The 19208-nt window shown below is 32.2% G+C and overlaps 1 protein-coding gene across 1 annotated transcript in view; it reads left to right on the top strand.

The window, feature by feature from the left end:
• Positions 1-19208, top strand: part of LOC124540839 (homeobox protein OTX1-like) — a 63204-nt gene that overhangs the window by 11824 nt on the left and 32172 nt on the right. Inside the window, exon 2 of the mRNA XM_047118565.1 lies at positions 17822-18181. Coding sequence (XP_046974521.1) covers positions 17935-18181 — 247 coding nt within the window. The 5' untranslated portion in view covers positions 17822-17934. The remainder of the gene's footprint in view (positions 1-17821; positions 18182-19208) is intronic.

The raw sequence follows: 19208 nt of genomic DNA, 5'->3' as shown, positions 1-19208 counted from the left end.
TTTATCACCAGTAAGTACCTTTATTTAACATAGAAAACTTCATTATGAAAAATCTACCAGTTCTAACTGGCAAAAGGAACTCATCGGTATACATAATTATACATATATAGTATATGTAATTCATTATTTTCTCACGTTGTGAGAAACATAGTATAAGTTACTCTTAACATTCAACGGCCGCAGTGAGGCGCTAACTATTATATCAACATTAATTTCCTACCGTGAGAAGTTTCCTGTAATTATAATTATATTACTTTTTAATGGTCTCGAATAACGTAACGTACATTTAATCAACACTGATATTGTAACGTTACATTTCTTGTAATGATCATTGTTTATGGTGCTTCTTTCTTGTTTATGGTATTCTTTGTAATGATGTTCTAGTAAACAGATATGTCATTAACGCGCAAAAAGTGAAGACTAGAAAACGTCCTAATTGGGACGTTTGCCTTTAGTAGTTTTACGTAGTAATACGTTATAATACATCATAATTATGTAGTAATACGTTTTGCGTAATTAAAACATCTAGTTATACCTTTTACTTATTGTTTTTATCAAGCTATCCTTTTTACTTGTAACGAAATGTAAAATAAACGGTCCCCGGCGCGGCACACTTTTTTCTGTTGTTTAGTATGGGTATAACATATGTGTTTATTAGAATATCATTGGTTGCTTCACTATTTTCAAGAAACATATCGCACTCACGGGCTATTTGTATTAAGCATCATAATTTTTTTTTCAAAAAGATTGTATACTATATTGGGTTAAGAGATCCGCGCAATTTAACCTAATTTTCATTTTATTATTTTTTTAAAAGAAACGAAGGTCGCCCGTTACAAAATGACCTCGAAACACTTTAATATAGAAACAGCCTAAATGATTCAACCATCATAAACTGCAAAATTTTATATAAATATAAATATGAAAATGTAAATACATACTTCACTTGGTGGTAGGGTTTTGTGCTAGCCCGTCTGGATAGGTACCATCAGTTATTCTTGAGCCAGTGTAACTACGGGCACAATGGACATAACATCTTAGTTCCCAAGGTTGGTGGCACAGTGACGATGTAAAGATTATATATTTCTTACAGCGTCATTATCTATGAGTGATGGTGACCACTCACCATCAGGTGGCCCATATGCTCTATCCGCCAACCTACACCATAAAAAAGGTACACTAAATTGCTAGTTGATCGACATTGGTGTACATTGGTGACATGTACAGTTCTTGCCTCCCATCAAAGCACTATCAATCTTGAGAACTAAGATATGTCCCTTGTGCCTGTATACTGGCTCACTATTTCCACTGGAATACAGTAATACCAAGTATTGCTGTTTAACGGTAGAATTTACGTAGGTATGTTACATAAACGAGGTTACAAAGCCTACCACGAAGTCAATATACATTTACACTTACCATTTATTCGTTCTAAAAGCTTTCTGTTCTTTAAGCAGAAAACCTTCTAGAATATTCTTCTAAAGCCTTAAGATATTTTGCATTAATATAATATCTTATATATCTTCAGATCGTGTCACGTCGTGACATATCAAAGGTATCCTACTTCCTTGAAATTTAATTTCTTTATATAAAATGCGAGTAACATTCGGAATTCGTGTACTTGTACTAGCAAATAATTTCTATGAAATTTTAAAATGATACCCGTCTAATGGGAATGAATAAAATACCATTGGTTAACGATAAAATATGTAGGTACATACAATTTTGTAGCATTACCTTCTTAATTAAAAAAAAAAAAACCAGATAAAATATTCACAAAGACTACTCAATAATAAATACATTCAAATATTTTTAAATTTCGAATGATGCGTGTCGCAATAATAATATTCAAAAAAAGAACATGGCGTAACAGATAAAAAAGTACAACCGGCCACATTACAATGTAAACAAATTGATTGTAACAAAAATACATTTATTCATAAGTTAGCGTAATCTTACATTCACGTTCGTTTAATTGGACACGGTTATGCTGACTCGGCGATTCCTTTGTTGCTACTGAGCTACGCTACGGGCTTCGGTTGCTGTGATAGAAAAAGCCCGTTTATATCTCCAGACATTTATATAAATAGATAATATTTAAACGTTTAATTACTAACAAATATTATTACAAATAAGTTGAGTATTAACGGATAACAACTTTGATAATGTATTTAGACGATTAGAAGTCGTGTCTGAATATATGAATGGACGTTTAAATGACTCGAAAGCTTTTTGTATTAATGATTAATTGATAGATCGCCTGTAGGTATGTGTTAAGGTATTTACAAGTTAAATTTTACTAAATAAATCTATATTTTATACTTGCCTTCTGGGTAGGTAATTCAAGGAAGTTTGTTCTTCACATTTCAAACATCGATTGACAATTCTTATATTTATTTACTTTTATATAGATACTTTTCAATGTTGTTAAATTCGTTTAAAACATAAACATAATAAAATTTTATAAAAAATGCTGGTGACCGTAAGGTTATCGTATGTAGGTAAATCATCAGTTATTTCAAGTAATTTCTGAAATTATTCTACAGACCCATTAGAAAGAACACAATACACTATCATATTTGAGTTTGGTCCTTCTTTGTAATTAATATTTCTATTATAATACATTACCAATATAAAAAAATCATATATGTTTTAAGTGTACAGATTATTTCACAATATGACGTAGATAATTTTTTAAAACCTATTATATAAATATAATAAGGAGACAGTCGTAAAATCTTTATCGTTATTACGAGCTTAATATCACGAAACCCTGACAAAACTATAAAGTTTTAACTTTGTAATCGAACAGTTACTTTACTTTCTAATACTTTCGACCTTACCTACCTCCTTCGATTTAATTTTCTGAGACGCATTTATGGTGTAAGAAGTGGCTCATCTAACTAACATGACTTGTGTGTTTGGGAAGCTGTTTACTTATTATTGTTTAAATATTAAATACCAATTCCATTAAAAACTGATTTATAAAACTGACAACAAAACATATGTCAATTTTTCTCCAGCAGTGCAATACTAAATACCTTTTAATAGTAATTGAACACTTATTTATTTTATGACAAAGGCAGACAGACACGCAAATCATCGCTTATAAACAGTAGATTTGTAGGTAATTAGGTAATATTCCCAAGGCTTGAGAACTAATATTATGTCTTTTGAGCCTATCGTTTTCTTAACCTCACTGCAGAGCAAAATCATTCTCTTGAAAAGGTTTGGAAATGTTTTTCTATGCTCAAATTTGGTAAATTGTACTTACATCTAGCATTTGACAGGCCTATCTATCTATAATCAAGACATATCTGGAAAGCCAACTTTAGTATACATATTAAAATCATTTATCTATGTTTGTTTTAAGTTATTATTTTATAGTTCGGTTTCGTCCGTATCAGACTTAAATTCATACTCGAATGACAAGCATATACCTATACCATTCATTTTCGTACCAGAAATTTACTTCATTTAATTTGTCTTTTAACGTAAACATTTGTCTTATAATTCTTAGTAAAGTTGTTTCTTGTCAACCCTTATTTTCAAATATGATTATTTCAAGCAGTCATATTCTCATCCTTTTAGGATATAAATCCCCTTTAAAAAACAGCTAAATATACCTTCATTATAAATATTATAGATCTTTTTGGGTACATAACTCATTTTCAATTTGCTATTAATTTTAGGCACATGATAGAAAATTTTCACCAAATAATATAAAATATATAAATCCATTCTTCTAAGCAACACAATAAAAAGAATGATAGACAATCACATTTTTTAACAAACCAAAAGGCAGATGTTCGGTTACATAACCATGTAGGGTAATAACAATAATGGCCCCAAACAACGCCCTTTCCATTACCCCCTGGGGCGCTGAATGACGCCCTTTAACGCCCTCTGGTTAAGAAAAAACGGTTTCGCCTCTGTTTGGGATAATAACAGTAATTAGGTGTAGTGATTCGGTAGCGTTGGTAGAATACTTTAAAAATATATGATCCTTATTTAAAAATGATTTATTATCTGCTTTAACTACGTTGTCACTGTTTGAACTGGAGGAGTTAATATGTGTTATATCGATAATGAGAATGAATGACATTGTTTTATATCATGAAAATAGTGATGTCAACATAAATAGTTTATTTTTTTAATGCTGTAATATAAATAGGTTTGAGTTAAATTACATATATCATAATTACATTACAACTGTTAACGTTGAAAATACTTATTTTTATTCGATATTTAAGAAATTAAAAAGATTACTAAATAATTACTATGTTATACGGTTGTACCGCAATAAGTACATAATCCAGTTAAGATTAACTTTATAAAATACTTGTTGCATTAATTTTGTTGCAGTATTTTAAAGATAAAATTTATTATATATTTACAAGATAAGCCTTGCTGATATTGTTAATTTTATTTGTAAACAATTGTAATAAATTTGTATGACTCAAGTCGAACTAACTTATGACGTCACAAAGGCATTCCTGTTGTTTTATATGTTCTGAGAGCATAGTGGTTAAGCATATAGTTCGGGAGATCACTGTGAGCCAAATAAAAGACAATACCATTCAACTACTTATACTTATACTTGCGTAGAGTTTTGTAATCTTGCGTTTAATAAATAAATAAACAGTCTAAATAAATAATATACCTTTATATCCACGTGGTAAGTATATAGGGGCTATTATTCTTGCTCGATAAGTTTTATAGTTTACGTCCAATCAGAGATACAAATAACATCAACAATCTTAAATAATAATACTTTTGGATCGGATTAAAAAAAGATGTGTTATTTGGTTTAGGTTAATATGACTTTGTAATTTTTGTACCACCGTTATTATTATGTACGGATTCTAAATAACCTTTATTGATCTATTGCGGCTTTATCTTTATATATTAAACTTGGCTTATATTACCACTATGCAATGAAAATTAAAGCAATATAATTTTTATTTTTCATGAAATTAGCTATTAAGATAGATATTCAGATAGATTAGCTGCAACAAAAATTAATTGAGTACAATACTTGTGTGTGTAAAGTCATTGGGTCATTAATTTATACTCATTATATTTAACTTCATACACCTTTGAACAACCTGAATCTCATAAAATTATCTTATTTTGTTAATGAGAGCCTCTAAAATTCTAGCATCTATTTCCAGTTTTACGGCTGTAGGTTGAATAAAAAAATAATTTAAAATTTTTTGTTACATGAATATTGATTACATCTTGTAAATGAAAGTAAAAGGTTGTTTCATATCATTTAGTGATATTCGAGGTAACAGAGGTACTAGAGGAGCTAGTGGGGTTCTTGTTAAAGTCCCATAGTCTATAAAACGTAACAAAGTTTTCTAAAGTTATTCAAAAGTCACATATATTAATAAAATACGACCAGTCACAAGTAACCATAATACAAAATAGTTATGGTAGATTTACGTCCCACACGCATCGCAATTTAGTAGTAAAATGGTTCTTCTCTATGGCAACACAATTGAACGTTACATTTGTTTAAATCACGTTCTCCATTGAAACTGATGCGAAACTTAAACGATAAATGACCGAACGCGTTCCAAATTCAAAAAAAGTCACGTAGAGGAAATGTTTAATTGGATTTGTAACGCAATGACATTTTTATCCTGTGCTTTTATAAAAAAAAAAAAACTTTTTAAAGCCACGTATAAACTCCATAATCCATTGTTAAACGAATTGGTTCCAAATATAGAAGTATATACGCAAATGGAAAATTATAGTACATTTTGTCGTATGAAATCAAGATCTTCTCCAAATTGTAAGCTGTTTGTGCATTGATAAATATGTTATGGGATATAGCTTTATACCTATACAGCTCTCACTATATATAAACAAATAAACTACAGCTGTAGCATAAATTCAATACAAGAAACATTTAACGGCAAATACTAAATTCAATATCACGTACAGACTTTCTAAGCACCGAGAATATCTCAAAACATTTCATCTTTTATTATTTGCTTAGCTCCCGACTCCTGTAATGAAATAGATACTTACCTAGTGAATTCAAAGTCTCTACAAACAAAACTATATCTATCTCTTTCGTCTAAAACATTCCGTTTTATTACAGACACAAAACGATTTTATTACAGAAAAAAAAATTGTGTAAACATCAAAACAATTATTTTGTAAATTCTTATATAGCGTTGTAAAGCGTATTCTCGCGTAAAATTAAACTCGATACGAGATTACGAGGCGAGCAATAGTTGTAAATTTTTTTTATAACGATCACGCTATATTGCCTGACCAAGGAATATCGGTGTAAAACCATAACGGCGTGCCATGTTCTTACGATTTAATATCCCGCAAGATACGAACGGGCCTTAATTTTGTTTACTAGGCGGGGATTTAGGCCACGCCCCATATCCCCCGCTCTCTATCTCTTTCCCTCTCGCGTACTTCTCGCTCGGCTATCGATTTTCTGAGTTGTTTACTCTATAGAATTACGTCGCTACTCGGTTCGTAGCTAGCTACTAATAAATGCGTGTTGACTCAAAACGGTCGGCTTATAAATTGGCTGTAGGTATTTTATGTTCGTCGGAACTGCAGTTATTTTATGTTGTCCTGGTCGCTTCGAGGGTAAAAAATTAGTTTTTGACACCATTGTAAAATAAAATATATGCTATTTTTTATACGTATGTTGTAAATAAATAATATTTCATAATAAAAATCTTGTAATCTGTTCATATTCATACAAACTTTTTCTTTATATACCTGAGTAATTTTATATCATTTTCACATATATAACTGAATTAATTGTTTATACAATATAAAAATACTAAATATAATCTACTACAGAATTTGTTTATTTATCATATAAGAAACTTCTAAAATTTTTAGCGTTTCTTTACTATTTTGCCCATGTCTTATAATATAAAAACCTTCCCCTCGAATAACTCTATCTATTTAGAAAAAAAAGCCTGGAGTTAGAATCAGGTTTCAACACAGGACACTAATTATTGCAAAGAAGCATTATAAATCTGTTTATTTGAAAAGAGCAACTATGAATTTCTTACCGTTTCTTCTCGCTAGAAGCTATTTTCCGAAACGGTGGTAGTATTTAATTACCAACTATCCAAAAACGCTTAATTGTGAAGGTTATTTGAATAAAATTGAACAATGCATCAAATTTCGTTGCGTATTTAAAGATCTAAGCATACATAGGGACAGACAGCGGTCAGCGACTTTGTTATATACCTACTATGTAATGAAGAAACTGGTCGCGTTTCAGGATATAGAATGACGCCACAGAGTTAATCGTGCATTATCATTTAAACTGAACGTATATACAAAATTTCAGCACAATCAGTTAAAGATACCTACTTCTAAATTGAGATGTAAGACTTTTAAGTATTCAAACATTGTAACTAAGTACCTAAAGCATTTCATGCTGGTTCTTTTAAATAGAATCTGCATTCTGAACCGGTGGTAGCTTCACATAATATAGATTGTTAAATGACGATTCAAAAGTGCTTGTAAAAGCCAACTAAAATCTATATTAATATTATAAAAGTTAATGTATTATACAATTAATGAGTTTATGATCGATAGCACACCTTGGGAATGAAACGATCGCCTCCTGGCTATTTCATTTCATATTAAATTGTTTATATAATACATGAGACAATAAAAAAACCCGCTGAGTTTCTTTCGCCGGTTCTTCTCAGGTCAGGGTATTTTCTTTCCGAACCGGTGGTAGTGTTTCAATTGACCATCAATAAGAAAGTGTAATGCTTCTATATTGAATAATGTTATATGAGTTTGTAACTTTGTCTATCTATCTGTGGTTCTTTCACGACCAAAACGCTGGATCGAATTTCATGAAATATCGTGTGAAGAAAACTTGAATTCCGAGAAAGTACTTAAGCTACTCTTTCGCCGAACACATGACAACCAAAACTCTAAAACGCGAACGTAACCGCGGGCGACTACTAGTAAAGTATACCTACTTTGATTATTCAACCGTAGCAATAGCATAGCAACCTGTAAATTTCCCACTGCTGGGATAAGGCCTCCTCTGCCATTTAGGAGAGAGATGTGGAACATATTCCACGACGCTGTTCCAATGCGGGTTGGTGGAATACACATGTGGCTGAATTCCAATGAAATTAGACACATGCAGGTTTCCTCACGACGTTTTCCTTCACCGAACACGAAATGAATTATAAACACAAATTAAGCACATATATATAGTTGTGCTTGCTTGTTCGAACCCGCAATCATCGGTTAAGATGCACGCGTTCTCACCACTGGGCCATCTCGGTTCTCATTCAACCGTAATTACAAGTTAAATAAAAGCTTTTAAAAGAGAAATATAGTTGAATTCGATATTCATACAAATTAGCTGTATCAATTTGTATGATTAATATTCTCTTACAATGGCGTCACGTGGCCATTGTAATGGCGGTCCACACAACCCTCGATATAATGAAAATATGATATAGTTTATAACGATTTCTATAGGAAACCGTATTGTGTTGAGATTTTAATCAATTTATGAGCTATTCGAGTGCGATTAGTCTTGATAATCGTGCATTGCATCCGTTTATATCCCGGACTAGATGCCTGCGACCTATTACCGTGTGCGCATTTAACAAAAATATATATTATTGTAGCCTAAGATACTCCTTATTATATCAGTTATCTGCTTGAGAAAGTCCCGTCAAAATCGGTCCAGCTATTCCAGAGATTAGCCGGAACAAACAGACAGACAAAAATTGTAATAAATGTTGTGTTGGTATATGTACCGTGTATACATTTGCATTGAGTAAAAAAGAGCTATTTTAATATTACAAACAGACACTCCAATTTTATTATATGTATAGATAATTCCGGATATACAATAAATCATTTGTATTTAACTGCGAACAAGAATACTCAAACTCAAATTGCTTTATTCAATATAGAAGCATTACACTTTCTTATTGATGGTCAATTGAAACAGTACCACCGGTTCGGAAAGAAAATACCCTGACCTGAGAAGAACCGGCGAAAGAAACTCAGCGGGTTTTTTTTATTGTCTCATATAAATAAACAATTTGATATGAGATGATATGAGATGAAATAGCCAGAAGGCGATCGTTTATTTCCAAGGTGTGCTATCAATCATAAACTCATTAATTGTATAATAACTTCCTTGTTATACTATGTAGGTAGAATCTGTGTACATACCGTATATGTGACTTTAAATTAATTACATGATTAATAAGCTTTAGTATCTATAGTAAGTACTTCTAAGTGCCAACTTGAATTAAGTATATTTTGATTAGTAGTTTTACGATGTTGGTTGTCGTGTATAAAGCAAAAAGTAGCCTATGTCCTTTCTTTCAGTTCAAGTTTGCTTCATACCAAAATTTCATCAAATTCGGTTCAGCACTTTGGTCGTGAAAGAGTGAAAAACAGATAGAAAGAGTTACTTTCACATTTATAATATTGATATTGATTTAATGTAAAGTAAAGTAACAGCCTGTAAATTTCCCACTGCTGGGCCTTCTCTCCCATTAAGGAGAGGGTTTGGAACATATCCCACCACGATGTTCCAATGCGGGTTGGTGGAATGCACATGCGGCAGAATTTCGATGAAATAAGACACATGCAGGTTTCCTCACGATGATTTCCTTCACCGCTGAGCACGAGATGAATTATAAACACAAATTAAGTACATATATATATAGCGGTGCTTGCCTGGGTTTTAACTTTGGCACGTGTTCTAACCACTGGGCCATCTCGGCAAGATTTGATGATCAAATCAAAAAGGAATTAATATAACATTAAAATTATTTAATTAAATGAACCGGCAAATAACTTAGCTACTAATTCAAATAACTAATTGAGTCTCCTTATTATTTCTTAGGTTGGAAAACAAAATATTTAGTGTTTAATTAAGCCCTGTAAGCAACACTAACATAAGTAGGGCTGATAAAGTTTAACGGCGAGGAGATCATCCCACGCTCATCTAAGTCAACACTTACCTAAAAGTAATTACAAACATTTTTTATAACCACCCATAGACAATGACGCTGTAAGAAATATTAATTCTTTACATCGTCAATGCGCCACCGGCCTTGGGAACTAATATATTATGTCCCTTGTGCCTGTAGTTACACTGGCTCACTCACCCTTCAAACCGGAACACAACAATACTGAGTAATGTTGTTTGGCGGTAAAATAACTGATGAGTGGGTGGTATCTACCCATACGGGCTAGCACAAAGCCCTTTACCCAAACAAGTAAAATTTTTGCCGAACCCAATTCTTTGTTGCAACATTTATGATTCGTATTCTATCGCCCTCATTACATCGGTTATTCCCGTTATTAGTATGATTATAAACTAGATGATATTTCTGTACGTTACTAGATTATTTTTCCAACCCGCTGTGTAGTGACGAATATACGGATTACGGACGTAATGTGTATGCATTTAATTCTAAGTTATTTTTTTAATTTCTGTAAGATAACAAATTTAGGCTAAATTTGCCGCCCTAGGCTCCAGCCTACCTAGCCTATTGGTAAATCCGCCACTGATTACAAAAAACATATCCTACAAATTTGCTTATCGATACTAATATGATAAAGAGGACAACTTTGTTTGTTTGTAATCAATAGGCTTATAAGCCGATTTAAAATAAATCTTTCACTATTCGAAAGCTACATTATTCACGAGTAACAAAGATTAATTTTATTTTGGAACAAATAGGGTCCGAAATCTACGCGGACAAAATACTTACATACCACTTTAAGCTAGTTCTTTATAATTTTAGAGCATTCCATGCCTAAAAACCTCTTTCGTTGCTTGAAAAATAAATCACATAACCTCAAACCCGTATCCAAACTATCGTACAAATATTCATTCTTGTAACGAATTCGATATACCTTCAAACTGAATGAATGAAAACATCATCCCATTGTTAATCTGTGGTTTTTTCCCTAAACAAATACGAGCGTAAAAATATGTCAGTCTGTTTGTTGAATTAGTAAGTAGATACGTAACAATAACGTCAATTTCTTATATTTATCCAAAAATATAGGTAATGGTATTCGAATTTAAATATTACTGTTTATTGATATCAATATTATGATACCTAAATTATCAAATTTGTATTTAGTAAGGCAGGGAAATATTATAATCGAAATTATTAATTGTTGTTAAATAATTTCTTCGTAACAATATACCAATTAACTGATTTAATTCTAGGACTAGGATAGAGATTATTTGTGAACTTTAATGCTAGTGAAGACCTACGAAAGATACAAGTGTATTTAGATACCATACAACCTAGATACAATGCACAGAACCAAAGTACTGACAATAGGACATATCTCAGCAAAAAATTTAGGTTCTTAGAATGTACCTATCGAGAAATGGTTTTTTATTTTTGTTCTTAAAAATAATTAACGTTCGATTTTCAAATATATTATCAAGAGACAAACCTACAGGGACATGCAGCCATATGGAATACCGTAAAATAATACTAAACCAGAATTAATATAGCTTCAAAAACAACTAATCCCAAATGTATTAACTCGCTATTACATATCCCATTGCGTAAGCACAAACGCATCATATCAATGTAATTTAAACCTTATATGTATGGGAATAAGAGTTATGGGATGTGATGTTATGGGTAAGAGCGATTTACTCCCAGAGGTAGTAACCTGATCGCCTCATTACTTTGGCAATGATTTGCAAATGTATTTAGTTTAATTCATAAGCGTTAGCGGGTAAGATATCGTAATTATACAATGTTATTCTGTAAGCTCACTTCGTATCTCACTGTTTAAATAATGAAAAATTATAAAATTTATTACTTGGTGGTAGGGCTTTGTGCAAGCCCGTCTGGGTAGTTACCACCCACTCATCAGTTATTCTACCGCCAAATAACAGTACTCAGTATTGTTGTGTTCCGGTTTGAAGGGTGAGTGAGCCAGTGTAACTACAGGCACAAGGGACATGGCATCTTAGTTCCCAAGGCCGGTGGCGCATTGACGATGTAAGGAATAGTTAATATTTCTTACAGCGTCATTGCCTATGGGTGATGATGACCACTTACCATGAGGTGGCCCATATGCTCGTCCGCCAAACTATAACATAAAAAACATAAACAAAATTAGACGCCTTTCCGATAAACGTTATTACAATAAATAAATGTCACATATAACGCTCTATTAGTATGCTCTTACAGAACAGGTAACATAGCTACATACAAATATTCGAAAAACATTCTACGACGTTAAAATTGCATAAGTAAATCTCTACTTATATTACAAATTTGAAAGTAACTTTGTCTGTCTGTTTGTCTGACGCTCTTTCACTACCAAACCACTGAATTGATTTTGATGAAATTTGGTACGAAGCAAATTTGAACTCCAAGATAGGACAGGCAACTTATTTGCCTAAAACATGACAACTAAAGACCTAAAAAGCGAGCAAGACCGCGGGCGATTGCTAGTAATACATAATGATGACAGTAAAGGATAAATTAACCAAGAAACATTTTAGTACCCAAGGTTGGTAGTATTTAATTGTTGACGATACAAAAACGCTTCATTGTGAAGTCTACTTGAATAAAATTGATTTGATTTGGTGCATTGGCGTTGTAAGGAATTGTTGTTGTCTCTTTTGACAGGGGAAAACAATCACAATTGAACGCTGTACCAAACGGACGGATAAAACATTACATACATATATTAAATATTAATATCATAATATCACACATTAATATCACTACAATATAACGTTCGTTCGTAACTTGCGGCACACCCCCGCGTCCCCCGGGTATAACTAACGAGATGTTAGCAAATAGACTACAGATGCGGTCAGAGGGCGTGCCGGGATGCTGACTTGTCCGTAATTGAATATATCAAATATATTTAGATGCTATGAAACTAACGTTAAAATCCGGTTTCAACCGATTACGTGCAGATTTCACTGGTGCTTGAGATTGTTGAAATGTTTTTTTTTTTTTTTAATATGAATAATTGTTATATGTCCATCTCCTATTATTGTAATGACTTAAAATATTAGCGTTAAGTTATCTGAAGTTTTAAAACTCAAAATGTATTCAGTATTTTTTGTTTTATGTTTGTATAATTCAGGTCACATTTCAGTTACGTAATGGGTTCTAATTAAATAAAGATGAACTAAATAAACTGAATAAAGACAGGCCTTTGCATAAATATCATGAGAAAAATAAAGAAAAAAGCTGTCATAATAATCATTCATTCGAATACATTGCTAATTACAGAATGTATATTTTTCAGGTGTTCTATATTCAAATTGTCTAATTAACATCGATAAAGAACATAACAAACAAAGAAACTCTACAAAGTATTAACAGATACAAAAAAAAATACAAGATGGACTGAGACACCATCCATAAATGCTCTATATTTTTAAATATAGAACGATTTTGAAAAAATGACATTCGTTGGTTTCCTATTACGTATCACAATAGCGATCGATAGCGATCGATTTCCATCTTGCTTTCTTCAAATGTGACTAGCCATAGACATTTGTATATGTTTTTGTATATGAGATTTTTAAACTGTATGTTTGTAACAAGAAAATCTAAAAACTACAAGTTTGATGAGAAACATTATTAGTGCGTTTATGCCATGACAAGAGGCAGTGACATTAAACGTCAATATATATATCATATGGGAAAACACATATACTATATATATATGCGTATACCGTATTAATTTGACGCGGTTGTAGCCGTAAGTAATGTCTAATTAATTTAACTCGCGATAATTACATTCAAATGTTCGGTTAATATGAATATTGAATCTAATTCAATTAATAAAATTGTCAAGATTAATTACGTTTATGTTGGCAATGTATTAGTCTATCTACGTAATGTTGGGTTAGGTAGTTTAAAAACCTATATTAATATTATAAATGTAAAAGTAACTCTGTTTATCCGTCGCTCTTTCACTACCAAACCGTCGAACCGAATTTGATGAAATTTGCTATGAAGCAAACTTGATCTCCAAGAAAAAGCATAGACTACTTTTATTGCCTAATACAAGACAACCAAACCCGTAAAATCTATACGAAGTCGCGGGCGACGACTGGTATATAAATAAGATCGTAAAATATTGGGCAAGTTTTTTTTTCTTTAACTAAAATTGATACATCACCCTCTTGCACCCGGGTGTCAATATCACCGAAATCTATTTGTCGAAGAGCAATGAAAAGCCATAAATAATATCGGGCAAACACAGTCGTATTGTGCGTAGAAAAACAAACATCTCGCCCTTTGTAATTATTCTGTTTGCACAGTTGGCAGCACTGCTTGTCACTGTCACCCTGACAAATCGACTGAGCGGGGGATTGTTTATGATTTTTAATCTTTTTTTTTCTATAACAAAAAGTTTATAAAAACTATTATAATTTTCCTCGTACCTTTAACGAAGTTTTATATGATACTAGTTATCGCTCGCATCTTCGCTCGCCTATTAGGGGGTTTGTAGTCATGTGTTAGGCAAAAAAAATACAGACGATTTGATAACCTCCTCCTTTTTGAAGTCGGTTGAAAAGTAACTTACGGCCTTTCTATCATACCAAATTTTTTCAAATTCGGTTTTGAGATTTGGTCGTGAAAGAGCGACATACAAACAGACAGAGTTTACTTTCACATTTATAATATTAGTATAGAAGTATAAATACTTATACATTTTTTAAAATAGCTACTATGGCGTAAGATTCTAATTACGTGTATTACTGAAATCAACAAAAGTTTTCCAAATTATAAGTATATCATTGCTGATATAGCAAGTAACAGTTTAAATAATAATAATCTAATTGCTTTCCAACGCATAGGGGTGGTAACTATTAACAAATTTACCCCAAAACCGACACTACCCATATATTTTGACAAAAACTAATTCCAGGCGTGATAATTGTACGCGGGGACGGCATTGTGACAAATTTCTTCGCATCAGAACACTCTATTAAGAGCACAATGGCTTTTTTTTTTATTTCCAAGTAACCATTTGCCGGGACCACAAAGAATGTCGGCTCTTTATGTTGTCTATGAAATTTGCGAGTTACATAGCTTTCGATGTTGCGAATACCTTGTGTGTTTGGATAGGTACAGATTTATTTCATTTATATTTGTGGCTATTCATCCATTGATGTTTTACATCTCAATATGTTTTACATGAATTGTAGTGATAGTTTCTATTTTATTTAGTAGCAATAGTAGCATTCGGCCCCTAAGAAATATGCTGTAAAATATTTAAAATACACATACCTTATTTGTTCAATTAAATATGATTCGATGTAATGTCATGAATTATATATTTGCAGCTCTTGTGACGAGTTGCAACAGTGTAGTATTAATTTTATCAACAAACAACTAAAATATGTGTTTATAATAACAAAAAAAGTTTTATAAAATCATTCTAATCAAAATAAATCTCGAGATAAATGCTGATTTTAAACCTATCGTACATAGAAATTTCTTATTTAACAACTAACAACGTTTAAGTATACAAATATTATTAAAAGTTATTAAATTTTATTTTTCTTTATTTAATAGGCATTGAACTTTCTGTCCACTTACACGGTGCACGTTATTCCAAATTAAAAAAAAAAGTGTCATTCATACTAACCAAACGAATTCCCAATATATAACTGAATATAAAGTATCATCCTTATTACGTAGTATAAAACAAAGTCGCTTACCGCTGTCCCTATGTATGATTAGATCTTTAAAATTACGCAACGGATTTTGATGCGGTTTTTTTATAGCATAGAATCGAGATGGCCCATTGGTTAGAACGCGTGCATTTTAACCGATGATTGCGGGTTCAAACCCAGGCAAGCACCGCTGATTCATGTGCTTAATTTGTCTTTGTAATTCATCTCCTGCTCAGCGGAAAACATCGTGAGGAAACCTGCATGTGACAAATTTCATAGCAATTCTGCCATATTTGTATTCCACCAACCCGCATTGGAAGAACGTGGTGGAATATGTTCCAATCCCTCTTCTTAATGGAAGAGGAGGCCTTATCCCAGCAGTGGGAAATTTAGAGGCTGTTACTTTACTACATTACTTTTTTAGTAGAGAGAGTAATTCGAGAGGAAGGATTTTGTATATACTAAATAGGTAATATAGTTAAGAAACACTGTTAATTTTAGAAGTTTGTAATGTGATGTCGTAAGTAAAGAAATTCTGTAGTGTATTTAGTATCAGCATTACACCCTTGCGAAGTTGGGGCGGTTCGTTAGTTAAATATAGAAAAAAACACTTCAATAAAGCACTCAGCGTACCGCTTCATTTTTAGCTGTAAAAATCAGTGACGTGAAAACATTACAAGCATCGGTAAGACTTAAATTCGAAAGCAATTGTTACACAATTGAACACCTTTCGAGTTCTACCGCCAAAACCTTTTTCACTCAAGCAGAAATCCTCCTAAAAAGAACCTAATTCAGGAGAAAGCGAGACAGCAAATTCTTTCTTAAGAAAGAAAAGAGATGGTAGATGTTCTTGATAGTTTTGTGTATAATTAGCTTCTTTTCTGTGACATATTGCGAAATATCGAGGATTTTAAGCGACTATGGCTCGAAGTATATTGTGTTAAAGTCGATTTTTAAATAAAAGTATGGAATATAATACAAGGTTCTTTATAAAGGATAGATGCTTATCTGCGGTTTTAGGATAATCTTTTGTTGACAGTAAGGTGGAAAGTAAAAATTTCCGAGAAACAAATATCTACAGACAAACGAAAGTGACAATGATTAAACAAAAGACTTTTGTCACTATTTTTTTTAACTTTTTTTTAGATATATATGTACTTGGTAACATTATTGAAATATTTTATGTTCGAAATTTAAAATACCAAGCGTCATCGTTTCTCTTCCATAACTCTACCATAGACAACATATCGATGTTTATTATAAAGAAAAAATCTAATAATGCAATAAGTAGACGTACAATTTTCGTATTTCTGATCTCAATTTTTTATATCACATGTCATCACATTGATATACCCAACTCACGACACAAAGACGTCAGAAGCGTGATCATAGCCCTCAATTTGCAAAGGAATCTCAGGTAACATCGAAAAAAAAAAAAACGTGACAAAATGTCTGTAAACACGTACCTCCGCGGCCGAATTTTGAAGAAAAAAAAAAACATATAATTTCGCGATCCGAATCTTTGAAACGGTCGTGACGAATGAATTCGAATTTGGAAGGCGTTCCATTTGACTTTTGTATTGCAATGTTGCAATAGCGCGGAAAATTTCCCATTGTAAAACGTTAATTGTAAATAATTGTAAAAATACTTTATGATTGCTGCAAAAAATTAGATTGACGCTATTTATAATTGAACACGGCATGAATTCAATTGAGAGTTATTAAACGGCTCGTCATCGTTTAGCGAAGCTTTCACGAGATATTGATAGAGCCATTATGATGCAATTGAATCTAATTGAAAAACATTTATATTTATGCTACAGAATGTTTTTTTTACTTTTAATATTTATGTACCTTTTTCTATAACAGTACTAGCGACCCGCCTCGGCTTCACACGGGTGCAATGATATGACAACACAGTAGAATCTTCTAAAATTATCTGTGTGTCTTTACGAATTCACTCTATCTACAAAACCGTATCAATTTTTTTTTGCGTAGTTTTAAAGATTTACGCATACATAGAGACATAGGGACAGAGAAAGTGACTTTGTTTGATACTATGTAATGATTACTCCTTGTACAGTGATTATTATAAAAATTATCCGTCAATGTATTTTTTTTTTATTGTTACAGCACATCGAACATGACAAGCCTTCGATCGTTAAAGGAGCGAGTCTGAAACTTTCAAACATGTCAATCCACACAAGAAAGAGGTCGAACCGGTGATTTCTAGTTCACGATAAGAGATGGCGCTGTTAACTAATTCGTCAGCGAGCGGGCCCACAGCGACGCCGACGGCGCCCCAAGCCCACCACTCAACAACGCCGCTACACCACTACTTCCACTACTTGAAACAACCGTCGCCATTAGCCCAGAATCCTTACGCTCACCATTCAAGCGCCCACCACATGGGAATGGGGCCAGGCCCGCTGGGTGGTCTCGGACCTTTCGGTTTAACGCATCATGGCTTAGAAGCGGTTGGATTCCCCCAAGGTAAGTTCTTTTTTTAAAATAAGCCCTCATTTCAATATTACAACTGATAATTCTAAATTCAAAAATTTTCAATTTAAAAAACAATACTGACGTCAAGCAAACAATTATACAGCCTTGTAACATAACATACAGTTCAGAGTAACGGTTTTTGTAAAATATAATAATTTAAACATATATATCGATGGCATAACAAAACATTACAACAGTATATATAGTGTGTACAAAAGAGTATCTTTACAATTTAATTATATAGATCCAAAAAGTTAAAAGCAAATTAAATTAATTCCACACCGTCTTCCGCGATGTTTGAGAGCGCTTTGGCAAGTGAATTTCAGAGTCAAATATGGTTCTCTAATTTATTTCAACGTCTCTTAATGGAATATAAATTACTTCGTTATATCGTTACGTTATAACGTTATGTTTTAACGTTACTATTGTTTCAATTAATTATTTAATGAATATTAATATATGATCTTATAACGAATAATGATAATAATTTAAGGTTTTGTTTTAGTTTTGATTTTAACATAATTAATAGTAATAGTTTATGAGTCGGTAATATTTGTATTTAATTTCAAAATTATTTTAAAACGGCAATATATAATTATATACTTACTTGGCATATCATTTGATAATGTAGTTAAATTTATATGTCAATATAAAATACTATATCAATTTATAATATACACGAATTGTGATAAAACTCTATAAATAAAATAGTACCCTTCGTAACAACAGCGTTGCATAATTTACGTAGCAAGAAGACATCCTTCGAAATAATCAAAACACGCCCCCCTCTTAAGCCGCTTATCCCCACCCCCAGGGTTGCCAGTGAAGTAGGAATCTCCCCTTAATGTGGGAGAATGCTTGTTAGTTGTTTTAATTAGTTACAAGTTTAGTATTTTGAATATCGGTCATGTACCTTGCTCTGTTAATTTATTATGTTGTTTTTACATAAGCGAAAATGAATTAATGTTGTTCGCACATAATCATTTGTTATCTGTTATAATTAATAACGTAATATCTG

Source organism: Vanessa cardui, chromosome 26 (genome assembly GCF_905220365.1).
Source record: "Vanessa cardui chromosome 26, ilVanCard2.1, whole genome shotgun sequence".
Classification (NCBI taxonomy): Eukaryota; Metazoa; Arthropoda; class Insecta; order Lepidoptera; family Nymphalidae; genus Vanessa; species Vanessa cardui.
This window is presented reverse-complemented; position numbering and strand designations above follow the sequence as displayed.